We start from the raw sequence: 15930 nt of genomic DNA, 5'->3' as shown, positions 1-15930 counted from the left end.
TGAATCCAGACTTTGGAGCATAAAAAAAAAAAAAAAAATCCCAGTAACTCCCAGAGAAAGGAAACTTGTCACAGGGATGAAAATGGCATAAGATCCCCAACAGTAACACTGAAAGCTAGAAAACATTGGAACAATGTCTTCAAAATCCATAGGGAAAATATTTCCAACCTAGAATTTTATACCAGCCAAACTATAAATCAAGTGTGAGAGTAGCATAAGCATATTTTCAGATATTCAAGTTATTAAACTTTTTACTTCTTTAAACACTTCCTCAGAAACCTATTAGATAATCTTTTCCACAGAAAAGAGTAAAAATAAAAAGGAAAATAGAAGATATGATACCCAGGAAATAAGTAACTGAACAGAGGAAAGATGCAACGCCAATTCCTAAGGATAATGGTGAGGAAAAATTTCAAGAAGCAGCCATGTAGCAGGCCTAGGGAATCCCCAGTTTAGATTGCAGATGGAGAGTTGATGGTGTCAGGAGAGGTAGCTCCAAGACAAAAACGAAACCCTCTGATATGTATGAGTATATTGAGAAGATGTTGCCCTCCCAGTGGAGAATTTGGTGGGAAATTAAAAAAAAAAATGAATCAAATAAAAAATGAGGCAAGTATTAAATTCAGGGAAAATAAAAAGTGATGTAAGAAAGGAATGATAACGGATGGTTCAGTGATGGAAAATACGGACATCATCATACACATGGAAAGAATAAATATGATTTTATGGTAGGAAGTCAGGTATATATTACATAACACTGAAGTATCAAAAACTAAAAGAATAAACATTTACTTAGAAATATGGAGGCAAATAGCAAAAGAAAGAGTGAAAAGAGTTGCAAGGAGTTGCCTCTGGAAAGCAGTAATATGGGCTATATCAAAGGAGCAAGGGACAACTCTTTTTTCAAGATAAGCCTTTCAATATAATTTTATTTTTACAACTTTGTACACCTATTACTTTAGTAAAAACTGAAATAAAAATCAACCTTCAGACTGGCCTGTCTCTTTGTGACCTACAATTAAACAGAACCTCATTGTAATGAGAAATATCTAAATAGTTCCAAGATACGAGTAATCCTGATTTTTGCCAGGTTCTAAAAATCTTTTCATCAGATTCAATTCCATAAAAAAGGTGTCCCAAATCTCTGTTTCATAAATTGAAAATTTATCTGACTACGTAAGTGGAAGTGAGGAAGCCAAGAGCACAAAATAGACTGGTGGGACAGAATCTGCATCTTCTGGTTCCCATTATAGTGCTCTGTGTTTTTAGGAAGCGTTGTTCCTAGAAAGGAAATTCCAAGCTTCATTTCTTGCAGTTGAAATTGAACGTAAAATGTCATCAGAGATTGAATGCTTACCGGTCCATGAGGAAATGAGGTAGAGATTGTAAAAAACATCCTAGGCCCATAACCACACATCCGACACCAATCATTATAGGTCTATGCAATTTGGATCCAAAGTAACTCACAAATATAATCAAAAAAAGATTTCCTAGGAAATAAATTGAGATAAAAGTAAATATTTCAGTAAGTATAAACAGCCTCCTTCAACCATTTACTACCTAGCATTTATCATATAAACACTATCTGAAATACTGGGATTGGGGCTAGGGATTCATGAAACAATAAATGAATAAGACACAATCCCTGCCCTAAAGGAAGGCTATTTCACAATGCTGACAGGTATATAAACAGATCTCTGTGGATCATGAACAATTAAAGAGGGCTGAGAAAGAAGCCAGTGGAAGGGAATGAAGAATGGATCTGGGACATTTTAAAGGCTGTATTTGTATTTTAAAGGCCGTATTTAAAGGCTGTATTTCCTAGATAGCATTAGGAAATGGAATGCAAAAGTAGGTGTCAGACTGTATGTCACCTCTGGCTTCCTCCTCCATGCTTGCTTCACAGAATATTATAATGTTTTCCTATGCTTTAAAAGAGAAGCAAAAGTCAAATTCAGATAGATAAATATTTTATAAGTTATGATTCATATGTAACTTCATATTAGTCAACATAACCAAGCCAGAGATCTATGTTTATTTCTACTTCTTTCCTTAGAAGTGAAAAATAGTGGATTCTCCACTTTTCCAACTGGTCTTAGAAGTTAGTCTGGAACTGAGGAATAAATATCTCAATGAAAAATGTATCCCCATGTCTTAGGATGAAGATTTAGGATAAAGAAACTAATTGGAAGGCCCCATTATTATGGGAAAACCCTTCATAAGTATGGAGTAAAGGGACAAAAGAGTCAAATATATAAATTCTCAAATTATTCATTTTTAATTCAATAATCAATATTTACCCTGATCATACTATGTAAAAAGAAAATCTCTGTGGTGAGTTTAAGGATTATAAAAAGTTTTTAACCACTTCCTGAAGGAGTTAATTTTCTGAGTGGTGTTGGATATTTTGAAGACTTTTCTTTCCATACTCTAGTCTGCCTTGTAAGTATAGGAGATGTCAGCCCCTACATTATTTTGTATGGAGAAGGCTTCTCCTCTTAGCCACAGCAGCCACATTGACCCCTCTAGGTTTCTAAAATCCCCATCATCTGGTAACTAGACTTCTTGGGGCGATCATTTCACAGTATATACAAATGTCAAATCACTATGTTGTACACGTGAAACTAATACGATATTATATGTCAATTATACTTCAAATAAATTAATAGATAGATAGATAAAATCCCATCATCAAAGCCGTCAATGTTGAAGGTATTGTCTCCAGAAGCCTACTGTTTGAAATCTATATTTATTTTTGAAAAGAGAGAAAAGGAGGTGATTTCCCTCCTCACATAAGGGTCAGTTCATCTTTCAAATTGCCTTGCTCTGTCAATATAATAATCACCACAAGAGGGAACAGGAAAATATAGATAACTTTTTGTCAAGGGTATGGAGAATGCTGTCTGTAAATATTACTGAGGAAAGGTAAACAAAGTGATACTTTTATGGGCAACTGTAAATTACATCTCCTTTTCTTCTCCACGTATTTCAGATCTTCATCATTCTCCACAAGCCACCTATCACCACTCACTTTCATAGTTAATATTTTCTACTTTGTTAAGAAATTTGGGGCAATCAAACATGAGGATGTCTGAATTTCCAACCCTATGGCCTTACCACCTTCCATCAGTTTCAGAGGTCCGTGGTGCCCAACTAAACATCCAAGGTCAAACACACCACCTGGGAACTTCTATTCTCTCCAGAAACTTACTCTAATAATGAAACTATTTTTCATATATTTAAGCCTTTTTGTCTATACTGGATTTTAGTTACAGATCTCCTCTAGCCTCTCTCCAAATTAACATTCATCTGTATTCTTAGGTTCCACTTCTTCCCCTCCCATTTTCTCCTAAAGTCACTGTTCTTTCTCTATTCTCTAGGTTCTAAATCTACACTTTAGCTGAAAGTGCCCTGGCAAAGATCATCAATTATCTCCCTATTGTAAAACCCAGGGAATACTTTTCTATTCTTATCTAACTGGATATTTCTAATGCTTTTGATAATTAGTTTTCTTCTGAAAATTTCTACTCTCTTGGCATCTACAATATCATCCTCTCCTACTTCCTTCCCCCTCTTAACTTTTGGACTATTCTTTCCCTTAATATTTCCATGGTTGCTTTCTTCCACCTGTTCCTTAAACATTGATGCACCTGAAGGATCCATTCTTTCTGCATTGTACTTTTCACCCTATACCCTCTCCCTGAATAACCTCATCTCTTCTCTAGTTTTAAAAAACACCTATTTACTGACTAATCAATAGTTGCAATCCAGACAGTTCCCAACGGTTCAGACACATATAACTACAATGTGGACATTGCTACCAAAGGACTCAGGGGTACTACTACAATTTGCCTAAACAGAAATGATCATCCCCATAGCCACCACCATAGTCTTGTTCCCCTTCCCCTATTCTCTGTCAGCACCACTATCCACTCCATTGCCTAAGGTGTCACCAAGAGGGACACCCTCTTTCCCCATCCACCACATCCAATCTGGCACTGAGTTCTCTGGAATTGAGCTACTAAATATTTCGTAGATCACCCTTTTCTCTTTATTTTCACCAGATGATCCTGACGCAGGCCCAGATAGCTCTGCCTTGTGTTTTTGCATTGACCTCCTAGGATCCTCTCTGCCCTAGTCTAGTTGGCCACCACCTCTGAATCTATCTGCAACACAACCACATGCATTGCACTGTTAAAAAGCAAATCTGACATTTGCTTTCAACAGGGGTTTTTAACTTGTAATCTATAAACCCCCAAGGAGTCCATGGAGAGAAATCAAGGACTCCATAAACTTAAGTGAGAAAAAAATATTGCACCTTTTTTTCACTAATTTTTAATTAAATATTAACATTTCTTTTAACAGTGAAAGTAGGCACAAACTATGAGGTGTGATCAAAAAGTATGGTCAATTTTTAAATTTAAAAAATTTATTATAGTAAAAGATGCCCTGACATTAATCCCCCTCAAAATATTCCCCTCGCTTCAAATACACATATCCCATCGTTCTTGCCACTTTCTGAAGCAGTTCTGGAAGTCCTCTTTCATGAGTGTTTTTTGCTTCATGCTCTATCATGACAACACTCCGTGTCACACATCACTTCTTGTATGGCAATTTCCACCAAATAAAATCATTGTGGTGTGTCCTCATCCACCTTACTTACCGGATCTGGCACAATGTGAATTCTGGCTCTTCCCCAAAGTCAAAGTGACCACGAAAGGTAAATGTTTAAATCAATTCAGGACATCAATGCAGCTACGACAGTGCAACTAAAGACACCACAAAAAAGGTCTTCCAGAACTACTTCCGAAAATGGCAAGAACAATGGGATAAGTGTGTTAGAAGCAAGGGAGGATATTTTGATGGGGATTAATGGCAGTGTGTCTTTCACTGTAATACATTTTTTAATTTAAACATTTACCATATTTTTTAATTAAACCTCATATAGTAATATTAATGTACCTATGATTTTATCACAGACTGCCACCAGAAGAAGTTATAGATATTCACATATGACATTCAGTTGTTACAGATACTGCAAAATATTGTTGACACTAATCATTACTTCAAAATTAGTGTATATGCTATATTTAATGTGTTGATAAGCACAAATATTACTATATTATAAGTTGTTTTAATATTTTGATATTTTATTTCAATATAATTGGTTTCATTGTACCTTTATAGTTTTTTTTATGCAATTCAAAATATCATTCTGAGATCATATGGCATCAGATTGCCAAAGAGTCCTTGGCACAGAAATATTAATAACCTCTGCCAATCTCTTAGTGACTTTTTATTACCTAGAAGATAATGTAAGTTCCACACAAGCACACAAGGCGAACCATAACCCATTGCTCCAAACTAATATCTTAATAATTTTTACCTTAACCTTTGCTAGTCAATAATATTGGGCTATATGTTGCTCCCCACACAAGCTACTATGCTGTCTTACCCTTATACTTCTTCTGTTGGAATTCCCTTCACATTGATCTAACCTTGTTACATCATCTGAAAAACTTTTACTCACCCTTCAAGAGTCTATCTTTCCTGAGATTGTGTCCCCACTCCATATTCTTATAGGACCTTATATATGCTGTCAACAAACTTACAGCATTCAATAAAAATTATTATTTTGCATCTATGCCCTCCATTAGACTCTGAGCTGAGCCGACCAGGACGATATAAAGATTTATTTCTAACTCCATCACCAGGATCTGGCATACAGGTGGAACAGGGAGCTGAACACTAGAAGACAAGATCAAGTATCACGTGTTTCAGGTTTGCCTCTCCTCAACCCTGAGCTTTCTTTCAGATATTAATTAACTATATTAAAGGCAGCTTTTACCTTGAAGGAAGTAGAAGCCATGACAAAACTACAAAGGAGTGGCATTCATATTTCTATGCAGGTTGTTCACAGCAGAAATCTCTTTCTGCCTCATTCTTCCTCTATGTCCTCACATCTTCCCAATCATCCACAAAAATCAGAGGCTAAGAATAGACTTTATTCTTCCCTAGAAACTGTTTCTGAAATAAATTCAGAGAGATGTGAAAGCAGTTTCTTTTTCCCTCTGCACTTAGAAAGATTTGTCAACCTCCCAGAAACAACAGGAGAAGAAAAATCATTGATTTTTTTCCTTTGGAAAACAGATTCTTTTGTTTTCCATGAATCTTCTAAGTATGAAGATAGAGCCATTAAGAGTTATCAAGTGACGGATTAAATATAAATACTCTAAATACTCTAGCTACTTATGCTAGATAACAAAACAAAAAAAAACTATTAGAATGAAACATCCAGTGGTGGGATATGTTGCAAAATTTAGGTGTTATTCAGAAGTAATATTTAAATGAATTGTTTCTAAGCATATTCCAAAATTACCTAGGAGATTCAATTTTCTTCTGAAAACATATTGTTTAATCAGATTAGATGGCCTAAAGCAACAAATAAAGAGAATAAAATTCAGACTAGCTCTATGGATAAAATAAAATGTAAATGGAAGTAATGCAGAAATAATTTATTACCAATCTCAAAGCTCCCGTTAATAAATCCAACTAGAGATGTCGGGATGTTGAATTGTCTCTCTATCTGTGTGAGCATGGAGTTCATATAAGATCCAGATAGTGTTTTGGAAACAAATGCACATGTTATTGCCAGCAGAAACATCTAGGGAGAAAAGAATATAAGAGAAAATATAAAAAACTTATTTTTAAATTGTATGTTTGTCATCTTTTGATAAAATATCTTCCACCACAAGACAAATTGTCTCCAACTTAAATAAGCCTTGAGTTCACAAGCAACTTTTAATGTGATTTGTTCTTCTGGACTTTCATGCCACAGTCTCTTTTTGAAATCTCAAAGTGAGACTAATTAATTAGTGATATTGAATTTTGTATGTAGTTATAGCCTCATTATTTTATAGGCACATCTTGGACATACACAGAAACAATTAGTTATTTTAAATAACATATAGCTAATGATTTAAACAGATCTTCAGCATTACAATGCTATCTTTAGTACAAAAGAATATATGTATGTTACTAAAAAAAGGAATGTAGCATTACACAAAATATTATTTTTTATAGAAAGTTTGCTCCAGATCTTTTCTATCCAAAGAATATGTAGATTATATATTAGATTACTGCTCACAGCCAGGTAGTTTATTTAAAGCAATATTTTAATATCAAACTATTAAGTGTTTCTAAACTGAACAGGCACTTGCTATGATAAACAAATATGAACACAATAAATAGGCATATATTGAATGAATCACTTCCTCTATATTGATATAGTTCCAAATAACAGTCAGGTTGGTGCAATCAGTAACAAATATCAAGGACAACTTAACAAATAGAACTGTTGTGGTTTTACTAAGTATGGTTTTACTAAATATCTGAGAAGTCAAATTTTTGATAGTTTCATTAAATTGGAAAGAAAAGAATAGATTTTAGTAAGGGTTTTGAAAAAGGAGCATTGCATACTGGGCAATAGTATAGTTAGGTGGATTAATTACTGCTTCAAAATCAACAAATTAGAGATAACAGATTTAGGTCAACCTGAATGGTATTCTCCAATCCTATGCCATAGGGCTTTTTTCTTGGCCCTATTTAAAGATATTTCCTAGTGATACTTCCATCCTGGGAGACCATGCAATCTACTCTTTAACCAGCGCACTCAAATCCCTAAAATCCTTAGCCCTCTTCCTTCCATACTCCCAATCTGAACCAACCCCACAATTTACATTGTGCATTGTACAGTCCCTTCAAGATTATTCAGTCTTTTCTGTTTCTCAGTCTCCAACGAAGCCATGTGCTCTATATGACCAGCATTTAAATGATCTCAGCAACTTTACCTTCAAACTTACCTCTATCCTTTCCTCCCTAATTTCCCTCCCATCTTAGAAGAATAGGTGCCCTTTGCCTTGTACATTAATATCCCTCCATCCATGCTCTTGAATTCATCTTCACATTTCTGAGTTACTGATTTATCCATTATTACCTTCCTCCTCTATTTTCAACCTCATACTATTTACTGCCTCTCTCCCCACTAGCTTATAAATACATTCAAGATATTTCTCTCTTCTCTCTCTCTCTCTCTCTCTCTCTCTCTCTCTCTCTCTCTCTCTCTCTCTGTGTGTGTTTGGGTGTCTATAACATCCTTCCTCACTATACTGTGAGCAGTTCAAACTTAAAAACTATATATTATTTACCTTTGTATCTTTGGTATCTAGTAAGTGTAATACATGTTGATTGAACTAATGACAGAATAAGTATTCAAAAACATCTTGAAGAACTGGTCAGAGCTGAAAGTAAGCTGAATGTAAACTGAAATGGAACAGGATTAAATACACCTAAGCTGAGAATTAGCTGCACCAATTCGTGTGGGGAAGTCTGAATAGAATTTTATGTGAAAAAGAACTGGAAAATTTAAGTATCAAGCGCAATGTGAGTCAAACTGCTATATGGCTGACAAGATAGTATGGCTATATCTCTGGTTATTTATCCTTTATAGTAAATACCATTTGTAGAAACTCTTTCTCTCTTCATACTATAAATTTTTGCAGAGCACAGTATTGAGAGTAAACAGTTTTCAGGTGGTTTTATAATTCAGGTTTTGTATTAAAAAGCAAGGTCGACCCAATAAAGTACAAATCATATTTTCAAGAATCATTAATTAAGTTAACAATTTAAGAAAGGAAACAAGATGAATCATGATCCCAATGCTCTTTTCCTAAAACACCTGATGGGCAGCCTAATTGTTGGGTTCTGTTCATAGAGTGAAAGCAACCAGTGGCCATTCTGAGTCGTGTCTAGTGCAAAACAACTTCTATATTTATAAAACTAGTTCTACTAGTTTGTAACAGTAATGCTCCAGAATTTAAAGCAAATATTTTTAGGACAGTCTTTTGAAGCTTTTTTAAAGTGTTTTGTTTAATGAACACATTTCTAAGTTCAGAAGGAAAAAAATTTTGATTATTAAGCAATTGCCTCTCACTTTTACCTTACAAACTCGTGCTTGCAATATTTTGCTATAACATTCAGATCAACGTCTAATCTTGCCACACTCCAAATAAAGACCACTGTTTATAAATAACACCTGACTTGACTTTTAGTTACAAGCGTTATTAATATTAATAGCTAATGTTTATTGAATGTTTACAATACTTCAGTAATTATTCCAAGCACGTAATGAGAAAAAAAATCCTGTGAGATAGAAGTATTTTATTACCCTTTTCATGTGAGAAAACTGAAGCACAAAGAGGTTAAGTAACTTGTCGAAGATCTCACAGCAAGTAAGCAGTTAAAGTCAGAAATGAACCCAGGGAGCCTGGGCATCGATCCTTATTTTTAAGCACTCAGTTTTAGGAGAATAACATGATAATTGAGGGATAATTTAATAGGAAATTTTAAAAATACAATTAACATGGCATTTCAGGCAAAAGTGGTTTTCTATTTTTATATCATAATGCTCCACTTTCATGTACATGTTTAGATTTTACCTACACATGTATAAAGAGAAAATAAACTTTTGATGGGGAAAAATTGATGGCAGTGTCTTAGTTCGGACACAACTTGCAAGCACTAGCTATAGAGTCAAGATAAACATCCTTTGGTTTAAGTACATTCAAATTTTGTTTGAAGATAAAATGGCTTGGAAGCTATGAAGGATTTGCTCTGAAATAGTCAAGAATACCAGAAACAGCTAACACAATGGATATTTTTCTTATAGAGAATGACTGACTTGTTACCAAAGCTTAAGGAAAATATTTGTTTTACTAGGTCATTGTGAAGTAATCATTGCATACAGATCAGCAAAGAGTTTTTGTCTCAGGGACCATTTTCCAGGAAAGATTCCTACACTCCTCTGGCCTAGAAGCCCCTGAACGGTAAGCATTAAATTGGCCTTTGATCCAAGAAAATAAGTCCTACTATAACATAATGTGTGCCTGAACATTTTTAAAACCTTGTCTTCTATTTAAGTCCCTCAAAACCATTTCTAGTTAAATTGCCTGAATCAATATCCTTATTTAGACACACCCTCAGTTACAAAACCAACTTCATTAAAGCAAGAAATTATCAGTATAGCAGGTAGTGGAACATCAATATTAGATTACTTCATGAACATATAAGCAACTTTATAAGGTCAAATTAAAAACAAAACAAAACAAAACAAAAAAAACATGGTATATATACATATGTCCACACAAAATTTTCCATACCTTCAACTTGGAAAGACATCTTATTCTATGGATTTCAATATTCTCAGTTTCTCCCATGTTGTTCTTCTGAGTGTTCCAAAGTATTTATTATTTAAATCTTGATATTTCTTAGTTCTATCATTTTAAGAAGACAAAAATCTATTAAATTACTGAAAAAAATCATAAGTCATAATTCTTTTGAAGAAAATACTGAATCTGACTAACATAAGCAGAATCCATTGTATTACAAAAATACCTAAAAAGCTTTTGATTCAGATATGACGTTAAAGAAGATTTAGTTGGTAATTTTCCATTGAAAAAGTTACATTGAATAACTTTAGTTACTCTTTAGCGAGATTAAAGGTATTAGAATTACTTGTTATGTTCCCCTTGCAAAATAATGATCATGTGGTTAAAATAAAACTTTTCATCTCTTTCGCCAAAACAAATAGAAGCAAAGTTAACTTCTTGGACTTACATCAAAATAATGCTTTTAAGAATACACAGACTTTGATTAGTGTTTGTGCTAAAAATCTGCTTCAGCAAGCCTACCAAAGTTCAAAAATCTCTGTTTGGCTAGGCTCCCTCTTAAAGTTCTTTGCGTTCCAAGACTTCCCTGGAGTTTCAAGAAGGGAAACACTTTCTGGGGCACTGCTGATTCACGGAAACCTGGAGAGACATGGAATTTTAATTATGGAAATAACCTAAGTAAAAACAACAAATAATTTTATGATCTGGAAAAGAATCCTACAGTTAGTTGCAAGTTAAGATGTGAGGTTCACGAGAAGACCAAACATGTAAGTGCAGATCTATATGTCTACATATGTAATATATATATATATATATATATATATATATATATATATATATATATATATATCTCGCATATTTTTATATGTAAAACAAAAATATTATTTGAACTATTAAATTTTATTAACCTTTTTTCAAAGTTTTGTCTTATTTGTGTCTTGCAACCAGGGCATTATTTTGTACCAAAATGAAAGTGTTTTACTGTGACGATATTTAGTCTAGTAAATCTACTTCAGATTGTGAAAATGATATATTAACAGCATCCACAGTGTTAATTTATTCAAACCCTCTGAACAATATCCATTTAAAAAGTGATCCTGAATGCACTAATTTTTAAAAATCTAACTGCTTTACATCTGTAAATTTGCTGAATCTCTTTCCCTCTACATCCATTAAGGCAATGACCACTAAACAATGTATGACCTTAGTTCTCTTTACTCATTCTCTCATTGTTACCATTACGTATATACCAGAAGTCGACTACGTACCTGTCATTATGCTAAGCACAGTATTTCAGAAGTTAACAAGGCACACAAGCTGTCCTATAGATAATATAAACTGGTCAGGGAAGTGTAAGGCTCTGTGGAAAGTACTTGAACCCAGATCCCAAGGAACCTATATCGTATATAGAGAAAGGTAAACCTTTTAAATAAAACACATTGGAATAGAGCTAGAAAGTGTACAATCAAATACAAACTGTTTGGTATGTAAGAGGTGAAAAAATTCATAGGTCATAGATGAAAATTATTAGAGATTCTTTTGGCAATTCTAAGTAGCCATACAGATGAACTCATGCTGCAATCTCCCATAAAATGATAAATCACCATAACTATAGTACAACTGCAAGGCACTAGTTTTGGAAAAGCCAATAAAATAGGATCATTTTTCAAAAGAATGGGAACTGCTATTATTTGGACCTCAACGGTAATACATCTGCTTTTATCATAAACCTTTCAACTGCCCTCGTGTCTTCCTTCTCATCATTTAGAACCCAGTCTCACTCCACTTTCATTTTTCTTTCTATCCATCCTTGCCAATGTCTGAGCTCAATATAATCACCCAATCAAACAACAAAAGAGGGAGGGAACTTATTCCTCTTCCATGTCAATGTTGTCTTCACCCTTTTTAGTTAATAAAAACATGACTTTTCTAAATGCCTATTTTTCCTATCTGGCCAGGAGACATAGAAGGTGGAGTTAGTGACACAGAAAATCACCACAAAGGAGAATTCTGTAGTTCCTTCCATGCGTTATATGACACTATGTAACCATCTTGAGCACATTTTATCACCATGTTTCAAAGATGTGTTTCCAAATGTATTTACCCTCTTGAGGGAAGTTTTCTAAATAATTGTCCTTACTGGGGTTAAGGGATAGTATTTAAAACTAAGCACTTGGAATAAATTAAATGTCATTCAATTAACACTGAATTTTCCCTAATTTTTCAACTTATACAGTTGAAAACATGTCAGCTTTTCAGAAACACTTCTTAAGTTTTAATGGAGGAAAATAAATAAATGAATAAAAGCCATCGTTTACTTAATAAAATTCATGAAATAGTTAATGTCACAATCACTTTGAGTATCTTGGCCTCAAATCAGGGAATGCACTCATTGTTTCTTCGTATCCTTGGCTGGGCAAGTGCCAGTCTTATGAACAGTCCCCTTTTGTTAGCAATGTTGTTTACATGGTGACTTCTGCTCCTGAGACCACAGCGTTACAGATAAATCCTTATCAATCATCACGGCTAATGAAAAGGACTTGCTGAAGATTTATTAAGAGGAGAATCATTTTATTTCCCTACTCTTCAGCATTCAAAGGGGGGAGCAAATGATTCTTCAGTATGCATTCTCACAAAAACGTGGTTGTTTCCTCTGTGTCTACTACTCAGAACTCTGAGGATTTTGTTTTGTTTTTTTAATTGCAAGAAAAGGACATTATAGAATTGTTAACTATATGCACATTTTTGCAGAGCAGGACTCTAGAACTTTTTCATCTTGCATGACTGGAACTCTATACCCACTGAAGAGCATCAGTCAGGTTTTTGACACCCTTTGATTATCAGCCTTAACGACATGTCTCAATCATAAGAATACAAATTTTTACAAATAAACTATCTTGTCTGTGTTATTTCTCTAGTGTTAAGTATATAGACATAGTTTTTTTATTGCTATAAATCACCTGGGGAAAATGCATACATTTAATTTTACATTATACTATTGAATTAACAAAATAAAGGCTTTACTTTATCAGGCAAAACTAGTAGTACATACATGAAGAAGACTTAGAAGAACATCCTTTCCCTGACAAAAAAAAGAGAGAGTCATACCAGCAACAGTCTTACGAAAATTATTTATTTCCAGAAGTTTCAACTGATTCCTAGCTCTGCAAGAAAAGAACAGCCTCTTGGCAGTATCCAGCAGAAATTTTAACCAATGCCATTCCAAGCAAGTATGTGCCAATGAAGCACATGTGGAAGCAACAATGGCCCTTTGTGTAGCGCCTACCAAATTATCTTAGTTCTATTAGTTCATTTTCATCAGAAATCAAAGAATAAGATACTGGATTCTGCAAATAAGCCTTCCAAACATAGGTATTATTTTACTTCTTGCATTCAGGGGAGGCACTAGAAATGCATCACTCTAGGCAAAACTAGAGGAGAAACTTAACTGAACCACACAACCACGTACATGATTTTACCATGCAGAGTGAAACTCACAGTATCACAAGCAAAAACTATCATCAGCAATCCAGCAATAAAAATACATACCCTGTTACTTTGGATAATATACTTTCCAATTCTGGTAATAGACCAAGGCATGGAAAAGTCAAGCTGAAAGTGGATTTCCCAAGTCTTAGGAGAACCGGTTGTGACTATCCTCAGGATTACAGCCCAGGCCAAGTAATGTTAGAGAATCATCAGATTACGGAAGTAGCCAACATTTTCCACACTGACAATTTAAACTGTTTTATTTCTTCAAATTATGATACCAATTCTTCTCTTCCTTTTGCCTGTACTCACATAGTTCTAGATGCAAAAACATGTTCCTTCATTTAATTATGGCAAGTAAATACTAAATTGACCTTTATTCTCATAGAGAGTGGAGTTTTCATCTGTAACATGCCCAAAATAACAGAAAACCTAATAAAGAATTTAGGTTTATTTTCCCCAATCCATTTATTTATGTATTTGTTCATTCACATTAATGGACATACAGACACAACTAGATGTAATCAAAATGTCAGACCTCGAAGCCCAGCTGTAGTTTAGTTGTGAGTTGTTTAAGCTCTTTGAGTCTTTTTATTTTTTTGTTTTTTACTTGTCTTTGGCGTTGGAATATTTATACCTATCTTGCAAGATTGGTATGAAGCTTGAGTTATGAAATTTACATAAGACCGACCCCTAGCATGGCTGCTGAAATAAAAGAGTCACTCTGTAAATGGCAGTGATTATTATTCATTCATTCCACAAATATTTATTAAGGCTCTGCTACATTCCAAACACAGTAGTTGGTGCTAGGGATACAAAGATGAATAACATATGTGTTTGCACACAAGTGGTCTCATAAACTATTGGGAGAGATAGACAATTAAATGATAATAATAGTTAGTTAATGCCACAGTGCAGACAATTTGAGCTAAGTAATAGGAAAAGATAATTAGTGAAAACTATTTATTTCAATATTCATTTGGAATATCATTTGGATACAGCACAGTAGTTTAAGTGCTTGGGCTTTAAAATGAGGTACGACTAGTTTGAAAGCCTGTTTTTAAATCAGTTGTGTGATTTTGTACAAATCACTTATACAATAAGGATAGTTTCTATCTTTATATCAGACAAGAAAATAGAAAACAAAAACAAAAACAGGAAAATAGAACCCAGACTGGTAGTTCAAGAGAGGAATTTAACATATGAAAATAGTTACAAAGGTGTCAGAGGAATTAAAAAGCCGAAATGAGCAGATGGTGGACAACCCAGAGATTTACACCAGTGGAAAGTCACTCCCAGTCCTAAGGCTGTATCAGAAAGGAAACTGCAGGAGCTTGAACCCTTAGGACACACAGCCACCGCCAGAGGCACCACTTAAAGAAGGAAGGGTGGGGGAGTAATGCCCTGGCTCTTCCCTTCTCTACAAACCCATTCTCACACTAATACTTCCCACTGACAACCTAAAAGGAAATCAGATGCAAAGGAGCCTGGGAAATTTCCTTTTTGAAATCAGTCCCTCGGGATAAAGAGAAGATCAGAGGATGGGGAAAAAAATGCACATGAGGCCAGAAAAACAAATGACTAATACAACCATAATTAGTTGCAGTAGAGTTAAATAAGATAATAAGGGATAAATGTGTAACATGATGCTAGCACATAATCAACGTTCAGTGAAGGGCAGCTATTTATATAATTGGGTAGTATACCTTCAAACACTGATGCTGTTTTTATTCTCAGTAATAGAGGATTCAGGAGATTTGACTAGTTGCATAATTGTTCAGCTCTTGACATTACATATATAGAGACTGCAATCTCTAGGTTATGACAAATAAGACATGAGATTTTGTCATCAAATCAACTGATTTTTAATTGACTCAAATACATTAACCAATGACTTTTGCATCAGAGAAACACAGCCATAGTCACCAGATAATCACAGAGCAAGGTTTTTCCAGTTTTTTTGTTTAAGTTAGGTATGGAGAAAATGTCCAAAAAATTCCAAGATACATAGTCACAGTTACCCCTAACTGCTTGGTCAAGATGCTTCAACAACCAGATTAAAAACAGTATATTAAAGTCAGAAGTAAAATCTTTTCATGGTGGAAGGAGAAAAGAGAAAAGGATGATGTTATTCCTCATTCTTATTATTTCCTTCTGTGTAGATGGAATTCCATAGCACAACATGCCTTTCCTCTTCTCTTACTGTCTGACATGA

The 15930-nt window shown here is 34.3% G+C and overlaps 1 protein-coding gene across 10 annotated transcripts in view; it reads right to left on the bottom strand.

The window, feature by feature from the left end:
• Positions 1 to 15930, bottom strand: part of SLCO1A2 (solute carrier organic anion transporter family member 1A2) — a 64404-nt gene that overhangs the window by 26418 nt on the left and 22056 nt on the right. The window contains exons 2-5 of one of the 10 annotated variants that reach the window (XM_019738203.2): positions 10675 to 10865; positions 10218 to 10331; positions 6523 to 6664; positions 1358 to 1490 (exon numbers count right to left, since the gene is read on the bottom strand). In XM_019738203.2, coding sequence (XP_019593762.2) covers positions 1358 to 1490; positions 6523 to 6664; positions 10218 to 10274 — 332 coding nt within the window. In that variant the 5' untranslated portion in view covers positions 10275 to 10331; positions 10675 to 10865. Of the gene's footprint in view, positions 1 to 1357; positions 1491 to 5848; positions 5868 to 6522; positions 6665 to 10217; positions 10564 to 10674; positions 10866 to 15930 lie in introns of those variants that run through there. The other 9 variants (XM_074325942.1, XM_019738192.2, XR_012494035.1 and 6 more) reach the window with 9 other exon arrangements.

The sequence above is a fragment of the Rhinolophus sinicus genome, linkage group LG02 (assembly GCF_036562045.2).
Source record: "Rhinolophus sinicus isolate RSC01 linkage group LG02, ASM3656204v1, whole genome shotgun sequence".
In the NCBI taxonomy this organism is placed as follows: domain Eukaryota; kingdom Metazoa; phylum Chordata; class Mammalia; order Chiroptera; family Rhinolophidae; genus Rhinolophus; species Rhinolophus sinicus.
Note: the sequence above shows the minus strand (reverse complement) of the source record. Positions and strands in the feature narration are given on the sequence as shown.